The 25,302-nt window shown below is 39.6% G+C and overlaps 1 protein-coding gene across 1 annotated transcript in view; it reads right to left on the bottom strand.

Moving 5' to 3' along the window:
• TRDN (triadin) overlaps positions 1 to 25,302 on the bottom strand; it is a 96,997-nt gene that overhangs the window by 22,366 nt on the left and 49,329 nt on the right. Inside the window, exons 6-11 of the mRNA XM_054173987.1 lie at positions 17,634 to 17,684; positions 10,839 to 10,898; positions 8,305 to 8,364; positions 6,439 to 6,498; positions 2,867 to 2,926; positions 2,434 to 2,628 (exon numbers count right to left, since the gene is read on the bottom strand). Coding sequence (XP_054029962.1) covers positions 2,434 to 2,628; positions 2,867 to 2,926; positions 6,439 to 6,498; positions 8,305 to 8,364; positions 10,839 to 10,898; positions 17,634 to 17,684 — 486 coding nt within the window. The remainder of the gene's footprint in view (positions 1 to 2,433; positions 2,629 to 2,866; positions 2,927 to 6,438; positions 6,499 to 8,304; positions 8,365 to 10,838; positions 10,899 to 17,633; positions 17,685 to 25,302) is intronic.

Here is a 25,302-nt window from a genome sequence, read left to right as displayed (position 1 = left end):
ATAAAATTTGGATATTTTTAAAGCCTTATCTTTGACTGTACCTGAGAAGAATGATATTGTCTTAATCTTCTCTTCATAGGATTCAGTTGGTAGCACATAAGACCCTTAATGGGAAGGTCGTGAGTTCAAGCCTGCAGTGGGCAGTAGTGTCCTCCCTACTCTAGTCATGAGGTCTGTGGTGACAGGTTGGACTCTATGATCTTTGAGGTCTCTTCCAACCTTAGTGATACTGAATACTGAACTTCTTTAGTAACTCAGCCCCAGATAAATGGGATTTACAAAAATAAGTGAAGGCAGAACGTTAAACTTCAAGCAAAAAGAACATCTCGAGTGTATGTGAAATAAGGTGAACTGTAGCAGCCCATGGTAGTTCATGGGAATTTTGCCAATCAGCAAAGATTGAAAACTATGAAAATTCTAAGTGTTTCTTCATGGCTAAAAATTTATTTCAGTTTAAATTCTCTTGTTAAAACCATAATTTCACACTCCAGCTTTCACCTTACGACTCTACAAGAGTGGCACAGATTTTTGTCTGAGTACTAGGAAATCACATCAAGGACCAGGACCAGTCATAGATATTTCTGTCATTGGATCTCACATGATTTACCCTGGGAAATGACCTCTCTCTTGAAATTTTGAGCAAGGAGCAACGCAACAGGAGGGAAATCATAACAACTCCTCTGTGATTACTGCTCTGTTTTTCACATGGTTGCAGCAAAGCTGGCAGAATACTCCCTTGAGCGAGGAAAAGTAATGAGTGCAAGATCACGAAATCTCAGCAAAACCACATTGACTTCAAAATTATGCTCACCTTGGGTCACAGTGGGACTGAAATAGAGAGCTGAATTTTCTAAGAGCATCCAGCTGGGCAGCAGTGGCTTATGGTGGGAAAAGGAAGGACAAAAGTACAACATGCAACTTTCACTGAACATGTGCTGCCATATCTCCAGCAATAAGGGCAGTTAAAGAGGCTACTTCCTTCCTCCGCTGGAGTTGCTCATTCCCCCTTTCACCTGCCAGGCTTCAGTGCACAGTCATTGGGATGACACTCTGAAGCAGATTACAAAGTGATCTGTCAGAGATGTTAAGACAGATCACTTTGCTAATATTTATCAGCTGAAGGGAGGGGGGAATCCCATAAAATCCAAACCAAACCAAACTCCCCACCACTCTCAGCTGCTTTCTGCAATCTTTGACCCCCTACTTACTTAAAATATTTTGCTGTCAGAGAGTAAAGTGCCTCATCTGCACACCATTGCTCTTTGAGAGCCTTATCCTGCATGGAGTGGATTCCACTGCATGCTGAAACACACAGCAAATAAAAACTGAGAGAGATTTGCACCTCCCAGGAGAGCTCAACAATTTGCTGAATTTTGTCACAGCAATCAGCATGAAAGATCCTGCTTTGATTTTATGCCTCAAAGGTTCCAATATTTCAAGTCAGAATCTAAAAATAACTAGAATACAAATAAAGTTTTAAAAAAGACTAGTTCAGTATATCAGAAAGGAGGCTGCTAGGGTCTAGATTTGATGCTTATGAAATTGTGAGAGTCTGGCCAAGCAGATTCAGATATCCAGGCACATCCTTACTGAAAGAGTGGTCAGACATGGGAACAGGCTGCCCAAGGAGGTGGTAGATTCGCCATCCCTGGGAGTGTTCAAAGAAAACTTGTGGACATGGCACTTCAGGACATGGTTTAATGGCCATGGTGGTGTAAGGCTCATGTTTGGACTTAATAATCCTGAAGGTTTTTTTTCCCAACCAAAACTATTGTTGATTCCATGATAAAGCATACAGCTGACCCCTGTTCCATGTTGATTGTTTTATCACTTGATTTCATGCTTTCACCAAGGCAATGGCATTTCTTTCTCTTTTAGGATAAATTTGAAAGTTGTCCACATGAAATTACATCAGGCAGCTATATCACTGTGTCATGCAATACCTGACAACATGACAATGCCTCATGTAATAATTTGTCTCACATCAGATTATACTTTATTTCCTCTGTTGATAATTTTCTTGTTACAGAGGACATAAGCAGGAGTAGAAACAAAGAAGATTTCTCATAGGTGCTTGGGCAATCTGTATTTCCCAAAATAACTGTGCCACAACCACACTACACAAGGTGATATCAAGCAAATCCATGAGGACTGAAGCCTATCTAAGAGAAATTGGTCCTTAGTAAATAACAACTTAAACTGAAATAAATCTGTAGCCATGACAAACAGTTAAAAAATTCTGGTTATATAGATGAAGCTAATTTTAGTCTCAATAATCTCCCTCTAATATTGTGAGATTCATCTGGGTTTATTTGCACTGCACTCTTGTTTTCCATTGGCGGACTTTGGTCCTTGCCAGCTCTAACTACTCTCTCTGCTCTTTCCCTACTACCTTTTACAGATCTTCATCTGTTTCTTCCTGGGTTTCTTTACCTTTCCTTTCCGATTTAGTTACAGTCTGAAGAGCTTTTTCCTCCTTAACTTTCGGTTTGGCCTTTATTAGCCCAACTTCTGTTGTTTTAGTCTCTGCCTGCTTGGCCTTCTCAGCCATCTTTCCATCTCCTTTTCCATCCTTGACTTCCTTTTTGGCTTTTGCTTCCACTTTGGTGCTCTTCACTTTCTTCTCCTCTGCAGGTAAAAAAGAAAGAGCTTTCAGTGTCACTCTTCAACGAGTTTTAAAATGGATCAAGCATAGAAACAACCCCTGGATTTTCTAGAGACATTTTAACTCAAATCCTATTTTAATTTCATTATAGTGTCATGTGGCTGATTTTTCATACACAATACATCCTCTGCTCCAATAAAATAAAATATATGAATTTTAATGCAAATTCTGGTTAAAAATGTAGTATAAATAAATCAATACCTTTGGGAGGAGGTTTCTTTTCAGCTTTTTCATGTCTTTCAGGTTTGTCCTTTTGCATTACTAGAAATGAGCACAATGATGCATTAGGAACAAAATCCTCTACAAAGAATGAGAAAATATCGCTGATACAACAACATCCCTGGAAGTTTCACATTTCCTCGTGATTCCTGTTTCTCAGTTTGCAAAATTCATATTTCCATTTCTCAGGGTTACATACTAGGGTAAAGAGCTTCAAAACATCTGTTGAGACTCAGCTAATCAGAAGACAAGTCAGTCACACAGATTTGAACCTTTGCAGGGAGTGTTTATACTGCATATTCCAGATGACACAAACTTTCTGAGCTCCTGCTCTGAGCAGACACAGGCTTGATCTTGTACTCCAGCCAACAGGAAGCTGTGCAGCTACATTTGCCTTACAGAAAGGTGTTTTTCTTAGCTTGTGCTGTCACACAAACACAGCCACGAGCCTGGTGCTCACTTCAGAGCCCAGCTCGAGTGAGTTCATGTCTGCACAGGATGCACTGTGTAAGCACACACTGCTATGTCTCAGAAAGGCTGTCAAAATTTTATGCAGGCTTCTTTCTTTCCTCTCTTGGTCACTATCCAGACACATTGCCAGAACAAACCTGATTTGAGAGTTAATTACACGTCTTCCAAGTAATAACTATGTGATAACAACTAAATTCCAGTCTGGAACTGCTGCCTGTATGAGCCATGATTGATATTTAGACTTGTTTTTTCTAAGATAGCTGTTTCTTAGATGACGTGCTTCACTAGCATGCATGTCACTGAAGCTTTCTGAGGCATCTAACAAGGGCTGAAGAAGTGCTTTAAGTCTTTTTATGGGGTTCAGAAAAAAACCAAACCAACTGGCTGACTGTGGGGGAAAGAGCCACCCAATTTTCAGTGCAGCTGTTCACTCAGGTTGGCCTGGACCTGACCATCCTAATTTCCTAGGGACTTCATGTGCTTGAAATGATCCCTCAGCATTGCTGGGAGCTGATAGAGTTTAGAGCAGAGTCCAGAGGGAACAGGGCGAGCCTGGCAATAGATAGCTCAGCAGCACATCGCAGCAGAAATGTGCCTTGGGAAGTGCCGAGGGCGACAAGTGCCCTTGTGCACAGAATTCTCCTACTGGGACTTGCATGGCATGGAAACTATTCAGGAGAAGATAGCAAGGCTGCATGTCACACCACAGCAGCAAATCTCCCAATCTACAAAGTGTCCAAATTCTTCATAATTTTTTCCAGCCAGTGACTAGAGTCATGGCTGCTATTAAATGCATTAAATCATTAAGTGATGACTCCATTACCTAGCAGAAGATAAATGAATGAGCAGGCTGGCTGTTCATTAGCAAAATCTCAGTGATGCTTTGAAGGTTTTTGCTTTTTAGGTCTGCAGAGACAATAGGAATTTTTTTTTTCTGAATTATTTTGGCATGATTTTACTTTATTTAAAAAATCCTATGCTGCCAAAGAATACACTGAAAGTAGAACAGATGACCAACTGTCCCCTTCAAAGAGAGATTGGAAAATGGCTAACTTTCAGAGTCTTTTAGGGCTTTTAGTCTCCATTCCTCTTTTCATCTTTCTTTGCTCCTGCTTCCTCTTTTATATTCTTCCTTAGAGTAAGGTCAAGTCCAGTAAAGAGTGGTTTGTACTTTTGAATCTATATTATCATAGAATCAATCAAGGTTGGAAGGGACCACAAGGATCATCTAGTTCCAGCCCCCCTGCCATGGGCAGGGATACCTCACACTAGAGCAGGCTGGCCAGAGTCTCATCCAGCCTGGTCTTAAACATCTCCAGGGATGGGGCTTCAACCACCTCCCTGGACAACCCATTCCAGGGCTTCACCACTCTCATGGTGAAGAACTTCCTCCTCGCATCCAGCCTGAATCTCCCCACCTCCAGCTTCATTCCATTCCCCCTAGTTCTATCACTACCTGAGATCCTGAGAAGTCCCTCCCCAGCCTTCTTGTAGGCCCCCTACAGATACTGGAAGGCCACAATTAGGTCACCTTGGAGCTTTCTCTTCTCCAGACTGAACAGCCCCAACTCCTTCAATCTGTCCTCATAGGAGAGGTGTCTCAATATATTAAAATTAAGCCTAATTAATTCATGCATCACATCATCCTCAGATTAATCTAAATGACATCATGGACTGTTGTTAAGATACACTAAGTAGTTTCGGTTTTTAAGAGTTAACTGAATAGAAGAAGAGGGAAAGATTGAAACCCAACTTCATTATAGAAATATTTGGCTTCTGAAAAGCAATACATGGCAAAAACCCACCAAAAATTCAAAGCAAAAACAATCCCACCCCAAACCAAACAAAAAAATCCCAAAAATCAATCTAAAAAACTCCATCCCAAAACACTCTCAGAGCAAAAACATTCAAATGCCAAGCCCCCCAAAAAAAAAGTTAATCTTTAAAATACGGCACAAAAGTGCAAGCTGATTGTACTTTTTAAATCCCCTATCCAAATCACAGCTAATGATGGAATGATCAGTTGAAAGAATACTGAAAAATCACCTCTCACACACAATGTTCCTTCATAGAATCAATAAGGTTGGAAAAGACCTCAGAGATCATCAATTCCAACCTACCACCCAACACATCATGACTAACTAAACCATGGCACCAAGTGCCACATCCAATCCCCTCCACCACCTCCCTGGGCAGCACATTCAAATGGCCAATTACTCTCTCTGGGAAGAGCTTTCTCCTCACCTCAAGCTTAAACTTCCCCTGGCACAGCTTGAGACTGTGTCCTCTTGTTCTGGTGCTGGTTGCCTGGGAAAAGAGACCAACCCCTTCCTGGCTACAACCTCCTTTCAAGTAGTTGTAGACAGCAATGAGATCTCCCTTGAGCCTCCTCTTCTCCAGGCTAAACACCCCCAGCTCCCTCAGCCTCTCCTCACAGGGCTGTGCTCCAGACCTCTCTCCCCAGCCTCGTTGCCCTTCTCTGGACACCTTCAAGAGTCTCAATGTCCTTCTTAAATTGAGGGGCCCAGAACTGGACACAGAATAGAGATAATTATGATATGTAACTCTTAACCAAAGCCACTTTTGCCATGGAGGACAGAACAACTCATGTACTGAAATAAAAATGTTATTGCAATAAAATAAAATAGAGGCAAGTAAAGTAAAATCTATTTTTGGATGGAATGGAAGACCCAGACTGAGGGATAGTAAACACCCTTGCATTAGATCTGCACCAGACTGAAAACTGATGTAGAAGAGAAGGCTTTCTTTGGAGGCAAATTACTGAATCCTATTGTGAAGCAAAAAACATCAAGGAATGTAAGCATAATAATCTTAGACTTGGGGTTTTTTAGCTGTACAAGAATGATTCATCAGTACCTCTGTGCAACAAAACAAAAGACCTAAGGAAAAAAAATAATATTATATGCTGAGGAAGTCTTCTCTGAGGGTTTGATCAAGACCTACTCAAGGAAAAGTGAGAGCATTCACAAAATGTACATCACAGACTAGAAGAGCTTTATACTTTAAATACTCATTCCCCACTGGAAACTTAAAATTGGGCAACATCTGATGATTTGCATTACCTTTAGAAGGTGCTTTCTTTTCAAGTTTGTCTGGCTTTTCAGGTTTCTCTTTGTGAATAGCTAGAAATAAATAACAACATCAATGTTAGTAAGCAAGGGGAAAAGCTGCATTTTCAGGGAGAAAAAGGAGATAAAAGAGCAAGAAACACAAGCAGGCATCATGGCTGTCCATGCAAAGAAGAGAAAGATTGATTCAGCTGCTGCTGTCTGTTGTTGATGCCAAACCCTGTGATTTGAACTTCAAAAAACCCCTCATCTGCTATCCCTGAAGTCTTTGCCATTGGCTAAGGGAGGAGTGGTCTTTCTGGTACAACTCTAACCCCATGAAAGATATTAATCAAGAGGAGTCATGCTTGTTTATGTTGTTTACTCCTTCATTTTGTTTGTTTTGCTCATACTGCCATTTCTTGGTTTATTGCTATTTTTCAGCTTTCTTGTTTAGTTCATTTCTGAAGGATTTTCTGAACCCTGCTTAACAACCCCCAGTTTTTTCCAGCTATGAATGATTAAACACTGTAATTAATTACAAATCTAATTGCAATGGCATTATAACTAATGCTCTTTGGGGTTTTTTGTTTGCTTTTAATTTCCACTTTACAAATTGAAATAAAGTACACTGTAGTGACTAGCTTTCTGGCTCAGGTTTCAGAACACACTTGAGTTGTGCAAGTCACCGAGCGGCGGATAGCCTGAAATAGTCTCCTGTGTGGGCTCTGATTTGCCAATTTTTGGTGATTAATATTTACACAGTAACTTGCCCACAGGTGTGCAGAGCTGATCTTTGTATGTATTCATATTCCCTGAGGTACACTGCAGGGACCAGGAGTGTGAACACACACTCAGCTGCCTATTTGACTCCCGCCTAAGAGTTTCTGCTAAGAACACAATGTCTGCGTGAGTGTTGCTACGTGCTCTCCAGCCTCGTGTTGGTGTGTCAAAGGAAAGAACTGCAGAAGATAAAGCAGTGCTGGATAACCATTTGTTGCAAGTAACTGCTTAAAAAATTAGTCCTGCCCTGTCCAATGCCTATGGACCAGCCCTACTCAGTACTGCATTTTAAATGTGGGGTTTTTTTCCATATGGCCTGCCTCATAACCTTTGTCTCCAGGTAGTCAGGTGTTTCTCCTGGAAGATCATATTCTCTTAGTAACCATATTTACTGTGACTTTGGGAAATACTCAGAGATTACTAGGAGAGTATACTAACCCAGAGTATAAAATATATTATCTCCCTTCCTCAGAAAAAAACCTCATCAACAAATGTGTGGAAGGAATACAAAACATTACTCAGTCTCTATATCTGCAAACCGTTATATGATCTCATGATCTTTATTCATGAAGTTCTATAACGTTTTTCACAGTCATAGAATGCACTGGGTTGGAAGGGACCTCTAAAGGTCATCTAGCACAAAACCCCTGCAGTAAGCAACAAGTTGCTCGAACCCCATGAAGCTTAACCTTGAATGTCACCAAGGATGGGGACTCCACTACCTCTCTGAGCAACCTGTTCCAATGTTCCACCATATTCATAGTAAAGTACTTATTCCTATTGTCCAATCTAAACCTAACCTGCTCTAGTTTCAAACCATTTCTCCTTGTCCTAGTGCTACAAACCCTTGTAGACAGTGCCTCTCTGGGTTTCTTGTAGCCCTTCTTCAGGTGCTGGAAGGCTGCTATAAGGTCCCTCTCACAGAGCCTTCTCTTCTCCAGGCTGAACAGCCCCAACTCTCTCAGCCAGTCCTTGTAGGAGAGGTGCAAGAGACCTCTGATCATTTTTTGGCAAAGGGATACATCAATGCAAGCTGAGTAGACAATTAGTTCTGGGGTAACTCAAAATTTAAAACAAGTTCTGAAATCAAATTGTTACCTGTATGCCTTTCCTTTTTTTCAGGTTTTTCTTGTCTGTCCAGTTTGTCTTTTTGTGTCACTAGGAAGGAAATGTGTTCATACAGAGTGAAAACAAACAAACAAACAAAATGCAACACAAACAACCAAACCAAAAACCAATAAAAAGCTCCTAAACAACGCTGTGGAAAAGCTTTATAATAAAAAATAGTTCTACTAAGATAAGCCTTAGGAGACAAAACTGTGAACTGTGTGACTCCTGCACTATCCCATGCAGACCTGCACAGCACACTACATGGATACAAGCAGGTGACTCTGGCTAAGGTGTTGCTGCTTTCCACCCTGGCCATGGCAACATGCCTCAACTCTTCCCTACAGTAACATCATCACTTGCAATTGTTTGTCTTCCTGAAGAGAGATTGTTCAGAACAATGTCAAGGACATTTTAGGGTGTCAGGTAATGATAGGACTAGGGGAAATGGAACAACATCAGAAATGGGTAGATTCAGATTGGATGTTAGGAAGAAATTCTTCACCATGAGGGTGGTGAGACACTGGGACAGGTTGCCCAGGGAGCTGGTGGAAGCCTTGTCCCTGGAGGTTTTTAAGGCCAGGATGGATGTGACAGTGTGAGGTGTCCCTGCCCATGGCAGGGGGGTTGGAACTGGATGATTCTTGAGGTCCCTTCAAACCCTAACAATTCTATGATTCTGTGATGGCATGACTATCACAGCGATTACAGTAAATGCTGCTGCCTGCATGGGAAAAAGGACATCACCTGGGCCACCTAACACTCTGTCAGGTAAATGCTCATAAAAAGCCTGGAATCAGTCCTGGAACATAAGAGCATCACATGCACAAATGAGACATCTGTCACTTTCCAGCTGGCTTGAGATGGATAACCAGTAATGGATACAGATAGCTAGTAACGGACACTAGCGGAGATCAGTCCCTGGCAGTGATGATCTCAGAGCCATAATTAGACACCCAGTCTGTGCAAAGTGAAAGCCAATATTATGACAGTGGAAACTGCATTATGCTATCCACTCATTCATGTAACATTTTCCACTCACTTTCCTTAGGATTTTGCACAATCATTTTCCAGACAATGGGAAATAAGCATGTGGATTCAGAGCCCTTGGGAAAAATCAACTGTGGAACTGCAAGCTGGCTTTAACTCTAACTCCTGTGGAGATTTCAGCTCAATTTAGTAAAACTCCCTTTGTCAAACATGAGAAAAGTGGAATTTTTTACAGTACTGTGAATTCCATAGCTAACTGGAAGCAGAAGAGGAAAGGGAGGCAATATTCTCATGTTTTTAGCAATATAGTGATGAAGTATGAGAGAATAAGCTGCAGAGTTACTCTGAAGTGATTGAGACATATCTAATTACTCTTATTAGATACCTTTCTAAACTTGATCACAGAAGCTGGTTAGAAATTAGAGGAGGATGTCATTAACTCTTTTCAATAACTAAATCTTGAAAAGGGAAAATATTTACAATACATCCCCCCCCCCCCCAAAATGTTGTCTTGGTCCCACCAGTCCAGCTTCTAGCAAGAAATATCCATTCTAACAAAGCCTGAACTTACTTCTATGCCATTAGCATGAAGGGCTCTAGAGGTTAACTCCATGTATTTAAATTTATATGAAATGGGAAAGCTCCAATCAGAGGCCATTAGAAAGGCACAGATGTCAGGAAGGTGCACGTTCACTTGGGTTCTGGGATTCTTGTTCTTGGGCTGAAATAAATCAGCCGTGGCTAGATATTGAGTCTTGAATTTTTGGGGTGATTTATTATGACCATTAGCCTATTCTCTTCGCTAGAATGGGTTTCTTCTTTCAGCCTGAGGTGCCATTAATCACTTTTTTTCCATGTAAAGGACATGTTCTCAGAAGGCTTGAAGTATTTTGACAAGTAGACATAACATTCTACTTTGCCAAAAATTCCCTCTCAAGAGGTAAACTTGATGTTGGCTCTTGGGGCCCAGAGCTAACGCGTGAGTCTTGGGTGGAGAGGAAGCAGTATCCTGATTCTGACGCCTAGTGCAGGAAGATCAGCAATTTGTTATTGGCTTACACCACCAGCACATTAGTAAATCCTCTTGAATACATCTCTGAAATGAGCCTGGGGAGTTTGTTTATTTTTTTGCTACAGCAAGTCTCTGAAGCTGAATGCCCCCAGGGATTGTACCCTATGTATTATAATTTACTCATTATGTTTTGCTCAGTAGTATTCCTAACAACAAATATTATGCTTGGATTTATTCAGGAAGACTAAAAAAAGCACCTATTTATGCTCTGGGCATCTTTTACCTAAGTTAATAATACAGTAAAAACTTATTCATTAATCTCTGAATATAATTTTAGCCTTTTAGCAGAGTGATACATTCAAAGTGCTTTTAAAATCCTCATTCTCCTTCCAGCTGGCTTTCACACCACCTCCTCCACCCTTAAACATAATTGGGATTTACAAGAAAGGGCTAAGAGTCAATAGATTAGACTGTGCTGAACCACTAGCAAGAAACCAAAGAGCTTCATATGTTGAATTCCTACCCTTTAAGGGTTCCTTCCTCTCCATTTTTTCTTGTTTTTCAGGTTTGTCTCTGTGAATTGCTGGAAATAAGAAAAAGAAACAATTAAAAAAACCCCAAACCCAGACACACAGTAAATCTGCAATCTGCAGGCATTGTGTATAGATATTACTTCAAAGTGATCACAGAGAATGATTTGTAAATTCAAATAACGGACTTCAGCTCTGAGTCACAAGTCCTAAATGAAGTATAGACCTTCTCGGTATCAATATTTAATTCCAGGCCCAAGCCAAACATTACTTCTTGAAAAAGCCTTCAGATGTTAAACTATATTTTCACAAAATAAGTGATTATTCAGCAAACTTCATCTAATTTGTGGGATCTCTTTTTTGGTCCTATTACACAAGCAATCCGAGTCCAAAGATTTCTGACAGAGGAAATTATTTTCAATCCTTGACAGCACAGCTTTCTATCATTAGCATATTGCTTTCCATGCTCTTTTTCCTTTATTTTTAGCTGTTACTTCAGCCACAAGATGGATTAACATGAAAACATCTCTTTTAATCAGAGCACAACTTCAGGAAGAGCAGCTGTTCAAACACAACCAATTACATGACCTGTTAGAACCAGACAAATAGTAATCTTCACGGACTCTATTACCCTTCTAATGGCCAGGCCATGTTTTGGGACCTGGTTGTATTCCAAATCAGAATGATTTGGATGGGCAAAAGAAAAAGGATCCTTCTCAAGCTGTACTATTAGAAGACCAGCATTTGCCTATCTCAGGGAAAAAAAACAACCCAATGTTTTCTTTGCAGTGCTCAAGTTTCTGTCAACAAGTAAACCACAGAAAACACAACTCTGATTAGGAGACAATTGTGAACTTCAGACACAAGCACAGAACTGACTTTGCATAATTCATTTCACCAGCTTTGCAGCAAATGTAATTTCACAGAAGGGCAAACAATATTTAGTTTTGTTGGTTAAGTACTTCATTATAAAAAATAGGTCCACATCTTTAAGAGTAATTATTCCAAACATTCAGTAATTGCATTATGTCTTGGATGTGTGTTCAGCCCATACCTGGGGCTAAAATCTTAACAGTTGCTCTATCACCTGATAAGCCCTTCCCAACAGGGAAAATGATTAGGAAGAGGAGAAAAGACCCACAGATTGAAATGAAAATGGGCTTAAGGAAGTGGCCAAATGAATACCAATGTCAATACTGGATATATAACATCATGCTCTGCCCTGGAAAAGCACAGCAGTCACAATATCCAGGAAAACACTCTTCAAGAGCAGAGAGGAAAGAAGCAAAAGAGGAACAGGGCAAGAAGAAGCCCACACAAGAGACTCTTAAGCAAAGCTCCCATCAGTTTGCCAAACTTCCCCTTCTATACTGAATGAGATGCTCATGGTCTGGGATACACCTGGAGCCAGCTCCAGTCAGCTGTCCTGGCTGACTCAGAGATGCTAATGGCCTGCAGCCCACAGCTGGTCTGAGACTGTCCCACAAAACCAAGACAATGTTTGCATTATTCAAACAAATTTCCAGTTGTAACAGGTAAACTATTGTTGATAACAATTAGCTGTGCAGTGTAAAGAGATTGAAGGGAGATTTATCAAAGCCTTTTAGGAGTCTGGACAGCAAATTTACACTAAAAATCCAGGCTGTGAAGGACACAGCAGTACTGGCAGGGCATTACTGAATGAACTGCAGACTGTAACTCATGCATTTGCTGTAGAACATTTAGCAGTACACCAAGCAAAAGCAGTCTCCAATCCCCTGCATTGTGTAGAACTTAGACTCTCAAACTGCGCCAGGGGAAGTTTAGGCTTGAGGTGAGAAGTAAGTTCCTCACAGAGAGAGTTGTTGGCCATTGGAATGTGCTGCCCAGGGAGGTGGTGGAGTCACCATCCCCACCCTGGAGGTGCTCAAAAAGGGACTGGATGTGGCACTTGGTGCCATAGTTAAGTAGTCATGAGATGTTGGGTGACAGGTTGGACTTGATGATCTCTGAGGTCTTTTCCAACCTTATTGATTCTATGACTCAATGATATTTTTGCAGAAACTGTAGCACGCTTTTACATCTTCATTTGCACTAGCAGGTGCTAGCTCTGTGCAAAACATGGCGCATTGTCAGTTTTGGATGGGGCAATGGTACAGTTTTGCAAACAATCATTCTGTGATGGTCAGTGGCGGTGAAACCTGAGCTTGGACAATAGTCTCTATGCCAAAAAATGAAAGTAAAACTATAGCTGAACTATGCAGAACAGACTAGCAACCCAAAAGCTTGCTTTTGGCCACAGAACATCTTACTTGTGTAAGGGAGACTGTTGTGTGGGTCTTTTTCATTTATTCTAGTTTCTCCTCAGTAGTCCCCTGTTTCCTGCTTTGGGTAAAAAAAAACCAACCCAACCACAAACTGAGTCTTGAGTGACAGTAAGTGAATTGTTACCAGACCTTGAATTGGACCACAAAATATTTCACAAAATCTAATTTAAGGTTCCCTCCCATCATCAGAGTGATATAAATGGCTAAAATGCAAGGCAATCTGAATATTTGTATAGCCTGCAAGCTAAAAACAAAATGTGGAGAGGGGATCAGTCGGCTCCTGCTTCAGAAATAAAGGTAACTTGATGTATCTGGGCAGGGAGCCTGGAATGTGGATAAGCAGAGACCAGGCTGGCATAAGCATAAATTGTTTTTTCTCTTCCCAGTGATAGGCTGAAGGCGTCAAGAGCACTATCCTGCGTGTTGATATCCCCATAGCTTCAGAACTTGCTAATCTCAGATCGTAATGTTTACCACTACCTCTTATAGACGCTCTCAGAGCTATGGCTTTTGGGTACAACCTTATCCAGGAAGGGCAGGTGTTGCCAAAAATTAAAGGGTTCATATTTCAGGGCAGTGATGTCTGGCCATTTTTGACTCTTCAGTGGCAGCACAGCAGGGACACCAAAGTACGTGGAAGCTTTTGATCTGACAAACTTACATATGATTTTTCTTTCGCATATTAACTCTGGGTTCACCCCCACCCCCGAATGTTTTTGTGTTCAGCTTCATAGATGGTCCTAAAGGCTCTGTTACAGAAAATAGTTTACACTCTACAGATCTTTTCTAGATGTAGCCACTTGTATATCTCTTTCTTTACAAAGGCTTAAGACATGCTTCTTTTCCAAGCCCACATTGCTATAGGTGCAAGCATTAGGTTTTAGAAATAAGCCAGGCTGGGCATATTCCTATTTTTCTGTGAAACAAATTAGAGTTAATAGGATTTTCTTCTGCATATATATATATATATATATATACCAACAAAGAGACAGCATATAAAAATGGTTTTAAGGCTGTTAAGTCAAGCACACTTCACCTGAAAAATGCTGGAAGTAAAACCGCTCCTTCAGCCTTAATTCCACCATTATATTTGCTTCACAACACACTTTGTAATTAAAAGATCGCCTCTTTCACCTCTTTTATTTTTCACCTTTTTTATTTCTTTTTAGTAGGATGCTGGCTTCATCCAGAAATCATAATAACAATTAGAATTAGTTTTATGACAATTCTGTACGATAAAATTTTCCCACAGCTTAAAAAAACAAACCACATTCTTGAGCTTCCTCGCAAATACCCCAAACAGTATAAACTCAGAATGAACTGTTATTTGCATTTGGAAAAAAAAAAATACAACCCCCCCAACCTAATTTTCACTAACCTAGATTTTGGAAATTGCTGAAACATTTTGATATGACTTTGAATGAAAATTCAGCCTGAGGCAAAAAGATGAGCATGAAAAATTTCCTCCTCGGTGGCTGGAAAGTGGCAAATTTATAAATAATCTCAAATAGGAGATGATAATGGAAAACTTTAAGGTAATTTAACAATGAATTCCAAACTTCATCATATAAGAATATTTCTATGTGTTTCACATAAAATTAAAAGCAAGGGGCATAGCCTATATCTGAGAGATGTTCTCATATTTCAATCACCTCTTGGTTTATTTGATTTGCATCGAGTGGAAGACAGCTAAGGGGGATGCGATTTAGTTTTCCTTCTTTGAAATGTTTGAGGTGGAGATATTCCCCACCCCCCCCCAAAAAAAAAAGCAAAGAGAAGAGAAGTCATAAGGAGGCACTAATTCCATCCTTAAGGGAAGTAAAAATAGTTTCCAGCTGAGTAAGTCTTAAATCTGCTGCTTAGTATGAAGCTAGGTGATGAGTGCAGTGAGCATGAAGCAGAGATTGCTTGCTCCAGCTAACTGACTAAGTGCTTGTCCACAGAGCAACACACAGGAAAGTGAAGATAAATGAACTAATACAATGAAGTTAGAGTGCATTAGTCAGAGAGCATTAAATCTCTGTGTAGAAGCTTTTATTCAGAAGCAAAGTAACCTTAGATAGTTATTACTTAATCCTTCTTGAGGGAACACTGGAAAAAAGGGAAAGGGCTTGATCTTGGAGAGGCATGGGCTGCCATATCCAAAACAACTGTGTGAGGAAATCCCAGCAATTAATCAGCTGTGGAGGCATTTGTATTCCTTACAAACCACTTCAATTGCCTGTGAAGGCACAGTAGCCTCTTCTGAGGCTTGTCTCTGAGTTTGCCCGGATCTTCCCTGACCAGCCCCAGGCGTGCACACTGTGCCCTGCCGCACCTAACCCTGTGCTGGAATTAGCCCTCCAACACTGAACGCCTATGTAAGCATGAGACAATGCCTCATGAGTTACATGTTTGTGTCATTTAAAATGGGATTTAATTGCAACAGTCAGACAGCATCACATCCATCTGAACAGGTTTAGGTTTGACAGCTATTGGTGGTCATCAAATTGCTCACAGCATTGGCTTTGCCCAAGGCTGCTGTAAATTTGTACAGCTACAGAAATAAGTGACAGCTGTACCTGAGCCACTACAGCTATGGTGCTCTTTGTACCATGTCACCCTACTTCACAGTTAACTCAGGCATATCTGTAGCCATATCTGCAGAAATCAGGGTAGAGAGCCCCTGTGTCAGATGTAAATAAGCCACTAATGATGCTAATTTTGTTAATTTATGTGGGTTTGTGTGGTCCAGCTCTATTTATCTATATAGCTGTCTCAAATACTTTATCTTCTGGCTACACCAGATTGCATTATGGTTACACATTACATTTGTCTGTTAATCTCATCATTTATCCATATGCTAAAGCACAGACAGCTTTATTCTGTGATGTTTAATATTTCCATTATCAGCATCTCTCTATTAAGGATAAGGGTAGGAAGGACAGATACGTGCTATGGATAGAAAAGTAAATTGTTTTGAAGAACCTGGAATCTATTTGTCAAATCAGGCTGAATTCAGAGATAACTTCTTTAAAATAACAAAAAAACAAAACAAACAAACACATAAACCAAACCACAAAACCAACCTAACCAAAACCCAAAAACAAATCCAGAGAGGCTCCTGTCAATTCAGAGGCACGCAATTATCTCTAAAACTCCCTAAAGGTCCACACCTGTGTCATGCCCTAGCTTGTGGCCAGGCAGAATGTTTTCTTGCCACTGGTCCTCCTATGTATAAGAAGCATTTTGGGGACTAAATATGAAAATGAAAAAATAGGAAAAAAACAATTTGTCCTATGCTTCATTAAGTGATTGTGTAATTAAAGGCTGCATTATCAGGCATAAAGGGACTTAACTAATGACACCTGAGTGCTTTTTTTTCCTGGCATCTTGTAACTTCTCACTAATTATTTCTGCAACATTAACATTCTTGTGGGTAAAGCAATGCACTTCTGCATAGATGAAATGGTACACAAGAGGCAACTTCATCTGTGTTTTTAGAATACAGTGCTTGAAAAGATCTTAGCTGTCATGTCTTGTTAATGGATCTGAGTTCATTATTGCCTGGCTAGCCTACTGATACCCTAAAAAATTCATTATCATGCAACATGATTTATTAAATAGTTGGGAAGCAGTTCTAGGCACTCCAGATGACCCTGATTAGCAGGGAACTAAATAGCTAGCACTAGAGGTGAATATCCTATGAAAATGTATAAAGAATATAGACAGAAATGAATATAATTGTGTGAAGGAGAGTTTGGGTACATACACCATGTTTCACAAGCTTTCTTGCTTTCTCCTGCTACTGCTAAGCATAGCACTAGTACATCAGAGAGGTGCTCATCACATTTTATATGGCCTAACCTTTACAGAGGACACTTTCTTAGGCAAAAAAATCATATGGACATATCCCAGGAAACCTCTTTGTTTACATGACCTCTGAAAACCAGTCCATACCAGTGACTCTGTGAATTTTTTGGAAAGTGCCAGTTAGAGGAGATTAAACAGTCTGAGAAAGAGTAGGCTCTTAAAATGGAGGCTTTTCTTATCTCTGATACACACCTGGCTCAACATTAACTATGACTTCCTAACTTGGATGGCATCCACTGGCCTATAAATTTGCTTTCTTCCTTGCCCAACACTTCATGCCTTTTGCACCAGAGGAAGTTCATCAACACTACTTTCTCACACCTCTGCTACAAAACAACCCCAACAAAACCAACAACCAACCAAACAAAACCAAACCAAAACAAAGGTGTCTGGATAGTTTTGGGCAGGAGAATATGATCACAACCTATTTACAATACAATCACACAAACCTTCAAAGTCGGTATTTGTCAATGTTTAAGCTACACACAATTTTTTTATCATTTACAGTCTATGCCAAATGATCTTTGAATGGTCTTCTAAACCAGCAATGGTAACATAAGCAGTTAAAAAGTACACTGTATATTGCATATATTTATATAGGGAAAACAGACCAAAAAAAAAGGAAGTTACCCTTTGGTGGTGTTCGTTTTTCATGCCTCTCTGATTTCTGCTTTTGAATTTCTGAAAGCAATGCAAAAGAGTTATCAATATTGAAGTAATCTTCACACAAAAATATCAGATGCATTCCCAGAATAAAAAAGAGCTACAATGAAATGCTTCAAATATTACAGCAGAGTCATGGCTTTATCATCGTACATTAAAGATCAGTGTTGTATGTATGCAAACTATATGCACAAAAATCCATTAAGTGACTTATGATTCAGTTTTCAAGTGAGCAATACAGCTCTATCTAAAGTCAAGAATAGCTTTTGCTGAGCTATAACAGCTAGCCAGTAACATCTATTAATCATGAATCAGAAAAAAACCCCCATGCATTTTCTAAACATTTTTCTTTATGTATCTTGAGTTGTTTAGCAGGATTAATATTTAGTGTTTTCCAAATTACCTTTGGAAGGGAAAAAATGTTCATTTTACTGTATTTTCATTTTTTTGTTTTTAAAGCCCACATATGGAATTGCTAGCTCTAGCACACAATAAAAGGTAGGCTCAAGGCTGTATACAAATTCCAGAGATAAAAGTTCCCAGCTTAGGGATTGTTGTCTCAGAGAATGACTCATTTTAATCATGCTGTATACCAAATCGCTGAGAACTGCCTGTTAGAAGACAAAGTCATATGGTATTTACTTGCCCTTGCTATGCCATTTCCTTCAGACAAAATTCCTGTGACACTGATATTAAATTACTGCTATATACTTCTGCAGCTTCTTTACTATTCTCTTTATTGTGCCCAAACCAGCATAATACTGAAAATGCCTTCATTGAATTTGAGAGAAAGCAAATCAGAACGGAACCAAGCTTGCACGGCACTGTTTGCATACAGTGATGGAAACTGAAAGGCCACTTCTTCTAGGTGCACAATGAAGTAATTAAGGCTATACAGGGTGTGTGGTTTATGGTATTGTCATATATTTCCTGCAGAAGGAAACTGGTATAAAATACTGGATCAAATTCATCTTTGACCGAAACACATGCAAATCTCACTAGACTGTGTAGGAGAGGTCTCCTTCTGTGTTCAGTCTTAGGTCTGCAAGGTCTAAATATCAACACTGACTCCAAAATTAACTGAACAGAGAAGAAGCTGTACGTATTACATCCCAGCTCTAAGGAGCTACTTTAATGCCTGTTGAAGACAATCGAAATCTTCCACCTTACAAACTACTATGGCAAAACATTGCCAAAGACACCCAGGAGAAAATGGTATTTTCCCTTCCCAACTCTGATTTTGCATAGGTCCTTGAAAATAAATGCAGAATGATTTATGGGGTAGTACTTGCCATCTGAAATGATGATTGTGTCTGGTTTGTGAGAAACATAACTATTCTATGACATCAGGCTATGCTGTCTGCAGATAGAGAGAACATTATTTCACCAAGATAAAGGGTAGCAAAGGCCAAAATGCATATCACTGTTAGCCACTAATGTATGGCAGCATAATTAAGCTAATTATACAATGTCATTAAGCTAAAAGGACTTTTTATTTAGTTTTCATCTTGTTCTTTGCAGACTGAACTGGGTAGTTCATTTATTGTTCTACAGACCTCAGAGGTTGTGATTAGGAAGAAATCATGCCCTATTGATTTGCTGTATTTCAGCTGAGCCTGGATTATTTTTCTTTCTGAAACGATGTGGGGATTTTTTCTTTATTAATTTTCATATTAGGTGACAGAATCCAGACACTGAATTTTCAAACTTTTCCAACCTGTTCTGATTAAAAGGATAAGTAAAGTATTTTAGGTAACTACTAAGTTACCTAAAGTACTCAGTTACCTAAGTACTAAGTTACCTAAGTTAAGTTTCAGGAATGTGCAAGGCAAGAAGAATTGCTCCCTTATTCTGAGCACACCTGAGCAGTTCTCCAGGCCACTGTGCCAGACTGCCTCCAAATCCTGACTTGAAGAAAGCTGAGTCACTTCCTCTGCATTGCAACATACTGCAGAGACACCTCACCCAGCTCAAGAGGTCATCCTACACACAGAGGTGAGTATGGCCCACAAAGTGATAAATCATTCTTCAGGCAGAGTCATCTACACAGACAATACTCCTTGTTTGCTCAGCTCCACTGAGTTCCTGCCATCTATAATGTGTGTCACCACAGGAATAAAAGGCCTCTTTTTCTGGAAAAAAATAAGTACTAACTTTTGTTACTTAAAAAATAAGTTTGGTTTAAAATGGTTGGGGTTTTAGGGAATTTCTTACTGCGAGTTTGACTGGAAAATATGTCTGGAGCAACAACTGTAAATTAGCCTCGAGTTGTATCAGCCCTGAAGCTTACTTGACAGAAATCCTTCAGTAAGGTGCACAAAAAGACACCTTCCAGACAGCTCTGTACACTGAGAATCTCAGCTAGCTTGCTGCTACAATTAGGATTCCACATATCACAATCCCCATAAATTCCTTGAAGTGAAATTCATCTTCATAACACATGTATACGTGTCTATATGTTTTTATATATTGCAAAAGTGTGCCATCATTAAGGTCTCCTCACAAGCTCTCCATTACAGTCTGAAGCATCATAAAAAACATTGCAGCCTGGAGCTCATAAATTCTGATATATTACAACCTAAATTTCCCCAGCACAAATAAATCTAATCTCAGCGTATATTGATGTGGATCAATATACAGCAAAATAGTGACTCTTTGCTAAGTCCAAAATATTTAAAACAAGGAAACACATTAGATTGTTGAAGGGTTTTTTTTCCTGTTCTGAGAGTTTTGATACTCTCTGCTTCATCTTTTATGACAAATAGCTTTAACTTTCTAGTAATCACATCACATCTTATTGCTGAGTTGACAAAGCAGCTATAATATCATAGAAGACTTTCATGGCCAGTTTAAAGTATGTAATTTATCTCTATCAGTATGACACATTGTTAATAAATCCTAAATATTATGAATTCATGTTTAGAAGGATGACAAAATCAACCAGCAGCAAGGATAATCTTTGTCACCACGGCAACCATCCTGATTCTTTAGAAGATGACAGCATGGTTTATTAAATTATTGTAAGGGAGTATGTATTTTAAAAGCTGTATTTCATTGTTTGTTTTCTTCACTTATCACAACATGTCCCCTTCTATTTCTTGGCATAAGTATTTAATTTCCTTAAATATGGATACTTCTTGACAGTGACTTCTCTAGACCTTGGGTCTTGTGCAGATATTCGGAACATGCAGGGTGATTACATTAAATAACCCCAAGATGGGAAGCTGGTAGTGTCCTCACTGATCATTCCAAGATGCTGACAGGAGATATATTTGATGATATTGTTAGCAGGCTGATATCTCTATTTACTGTTGACCCAAAGCAGGCCCTCATGATCAGCTGAGGATAAGTACTGCAGGCAGCTGTACTGAAAATCCCTGCTGAACATGCAGTTTGGGCACTAGCTTCCTCAGCTAATTTGCATTAACACCAGTTCACGTTGTCTAATGATAGCCCAGCACTGCCTGTGCACTACAAAGTGACCTTTAAGATCATAAGGTCCAACCATTATCTATCAACTCCGATGCTAAACCATGTCCCTCAGCACCATAAGGAGATTCTCTGGATTCCTGAAACCTAATTCCCTTCTTTGTCTGCTCTTGTGTTTCTGGGTTTTATTTTGTGTTACCTCCTTTATTTAATATGACAAAATGAATACCATTATTCTTGTCTATTTTAATTGTATTGTATTATGATAATGCCTAAAATGCTTCAGGTACCACATGGAGTTACCACATATCTCACTTCTGTAACAGAGGAGTTCAAACACTATGAGAGGTACATTTCTTCTCTTAGTGAGAAAGCACAGCCCAGCATCTTGCTTCATTAGAGGCTGATGCAGTGAGTAGCAATCCAGCATTGCTGAAGCATCTCCTGAACCTCACCCTCTGATAAGTTTCCATCTTATGGATGCAATATATCCAAAATCAAATAAAAATTGAAAATATATAAGAGGCAAAGTGAGGAAAAGGTTAGTGTTCCTATCTGAAAGACAAGAATGCTTTACTCAAAGTGGCTCAAAGTCAGGAAAAGAACTGGCAGTTTAATTCTGATCCCTGACACTGAATATTTTCTCCTCATGCTTAAAGCCATCCTGCTTCTACTTAAATACAGTAGTGGATGGAATACAAGTTTAATGTATCTACTGTTTGAAAGGTATAACTGAACAGATGGAATTTCACCTGAAATGATAATATGTTGTTCTTACTAAGTACATTTTGCCAGTTACTCTTACAGGTAACAGTGCTTTAACATTCTTTCTCTTGTAAGTATCTAAGTCTAAAAAGGAAAGTGAGTCCTACTCAGAGTCCTGGTGAACCAGAGGTTAATAATTTGCTTTTGAGCAGTTAAAACCTTTACAGCTATTGCCAGCAATTTAATGGGGCTGTATCCTTGCTAGTTTATCAAGTCTAATTGGTAGCAGGCAGCTGATTATCCTGAAGAGTTGGTGGAAATAGATACTGAGGGCAAGGCAACAGTGAGTGGTGTTAAGAGCTTTAGAAGATGAGAGGGATGTCATTTCTAATGTGTTTCTAGAAGCTGTCTGTATGAAGAATTATAGTCAACTCTCTTGCTGCTGGTATCCTCAGGAGAAATTTGCAATTGTGCAGCTGATGTCTATTTTTAATCTAGATAGTACCAGCTGGTGAGGGTGACAGTTATCCTTGTGGGGCCAGGAGGAAAATAAAGTAACTTGTGCATTAGAGCAACTTCCAGCTAACTACTAATACATCATTTAGAGGAAAGAAAACAAATTTCACAACAGAAGAAACACAGGGAAGAAAAAAAGAAATAACCCAAACAAAAAACCCAACAGGAAATATTTAACTGGGGAATTAAAGTGGTGTATTGTGCATATATTGAAGAACCAAAGCCTGTAACAGAAGGGTTTTACCACCACCATTCAGTGTTGGAGTGACACATATGACTAATTTAGGTGACTTCCCTACTAGCTTGCTAGCAGCACAGTCTTGTCCCCAGTGTTTTCTTGGGTCTTGCCCTGTTCTGAGGACTCCTAGCATCTTCAGCTTGAGGTACAGAACGACTTCTCCTGAAGTCATATGTCAGAAGATCTTTCCTGAAAATATGACAGGAGATTAATTGCCTCTTACTGGAGCAAATGCTGAGCAGTTTGTGTGCTCATCCACTGTGTGATGCACCAGGCTGCAATGCCTCTTAAGTATGGTTTCAAAATTGTTTATCCATCTCGTTGGAAATCAAAAGTACAGTTTGGAATGTGCTTTTACAGGTTAGAGGGTTCTTTTTTCTTATCTTTCTTCTTTTGTATTTCACAGAATTACACAGCATCTCTTTCACTTGCTGCATAAGACTACTTTTGGCAGAGGTCATGGAAAATTATTTCTCATTCTTCTTGGTGCAGACCCTCTGCTCCCGTGTACACTCAGCCAAAACAGCATGCTGTTCTCAACTATAAATGTTGCTGTGAAGTGAGGTTGATTGGTCCTAAACCTATCCAGCAAAGCTCAACTACTTCACCTTAGCTGCCTTTATTCATTCCACTTGATACTTTGCCTGGCATATACTCAACAGCTATCAGAAATACAAAGAATATGGCCCAATATTTCAGGACAATTTGTCTAAGCTGAATAGCATACAGCACACAAGCAAGCTTCATGTTCCCTCAAAAATGCAGGAATTCAGCATGGCCAGAACAGCACAAACGTCAGTTAAATCCAGTTCAACAGACATTCAATTGTTTCTACATTATTGCAGCTTCAATAGAATAGAAGATGACCTGCTGACATCATTTTCCTCATGTTAAAGAGTTCTTTGATTTCAGGGTGGGTTTTTTGTTAATCTTATTTTTGCAAGATTCTGCAGAGAGGGAGCTGCATTGCAAGGAAGGCATTTTCAGAACGCTGTGCTTGTTATTCTCCTGACAACAAAGCATCACAGCCTCTTTAAAGACCTTATTGTAAGGCACTCTTTCATAGACTCCAACTTTCTAAATGGGATTTATCCCACTCCTCCTTTCCTTGTTACATTAAAGACAATTAAGCATGCACTTATTTTGCCATAGTTTGAAACAGCATCCTATTTGCTGAGGAAAAAAATAGGTTCAGCAATTAATGGTGAGTGGAATCTCAGAACCAGAATCCCAGAAATGTATCACTGGATTACTATGTGCTCATTAAAACAGTTTGATCACACAGTCATTGGGACCTTTCCTTTTGGTTTTCATATGTTTAGGTAATTTTTAATATCTATCAGGGCTGCCAAAAAAAAAAAAATTAATCCCAAAAAAACCCCTTTCAATACAAAATTATCTTTTAGGAATATATTTATTTTTCCTGAAAAGCTGAGATCAGACAGAATGTTTGATAGAAATCCCCAAGCCTGAAGTATTAGCTGTAAACATGGGAGCTGTTATATACATCTCATAAGATTTGTTTCTTTGAGATAAACTGAGAAGTTTCAATATATCAGCCACAAGGAAAAGAAGGGGGGAAAAAAAGAAAGGAATGGTTGTGGCTAATTTCAGCTTGAAAGCCTCAATTTGCCCAGTCAAATGGAACTTAACACAGTGCACAACTATTTATTTTCTTTCTGAAGCCTTGTTGAGTTTTTAGGGGTTCCTTTGAGGGGTTTTAGTTGTGGTTTGTTGTGGGGGGGGTGGGGGTGTTAATTTATTTTTGGGGGTGGGTTGGATTTGGTTTGGTTTGTGGGGTCTTTCTTGTTCTCCTCTGGTAAGGTATCCATTTGCAGCAGAAAAGTGAAATCTTACCATAAAGGTTTTTAAGGGCAGTATGGAACTTAAAATCATCTTTGACTAGCTATCCTCTATGTAGCATTGGCATCCTTCAGGAAGACCATACACAGACTGGTGTATATGAACAACTTCTAATGAGTTGGCTTTTAAAAGGTTGTAAAGTAGGAGATAGTGAAAGATACTCAACCTTAAACATTTTTTTATGTTAAAAGTCACAGAATCACCGAATCACCAAGGTTGGAGGAGACCTCAAAAATCATCAAGTCCAACCTGTCACCACAGACCTCATGACTAAACCATGGCACCAAGTGCCACGTCCAATCCCCTCTTGAACACCTCCAGGAATGGTGACTCCACCACCTCCCTGGGCAGCACATTCCAATGGCTAACAACTCTCTCTGGGAAGAACTTTCTCCTCACCTCCAGCCTAAACTTCCCCTGGTGCAGCTTGAGACTGTGTCCTCTTGTTCTGGTGACATTTCTTCAGTGACCATCATTGACATGCTGAAACTACTAACTTCTACTAACTTTATCTGCAGACAAAAGCAGTTGAAGAGTTGTAGATCCACTCTGCAGGAGAGAGTGACATTGGCTTTGGGGTAGCCCCAAATTCCTGAACAGAGACCCTGGTGCAGCTTGAGACTGTGTCCTCTTGTTCTGGTGCTGGTTGCCTGTCATTATTCTTGCAAGTTTATAAATATGTTGAGACTGTTTGCTTTTGAGTTTTTTGGTTTGTTTTTTTCATTCCCAGGCTGTAGTTCTGTAACCTTGGTTCTAAAATGTAAAAGGAATGCTAATTGCACTTGGACTAAAAACAACACAAAAAATAACCACAAAAACCCCAAACCCAACAAATCAGAGAGAGAGCCATGTGATCAAATCCAGGTTTTCCTTTTCTTTCTGCAG

This window comes from Dryobates pubescens, chromosome 28, assembly GCF_014839835.1.
Source record: "Dryobates pubescens isolate bDryPub1 chromosome 28, bDryPub1.pri, whole genome shotgun sequence".
NCBI lineage: Eukaryota > Metazoa > Chordata > Aves > Piciformes > Picidae > Dryobates > Dryobates pubescens.
This window is presented reverse-complemented; position numbering and strand designations above follow the sequence as displayed.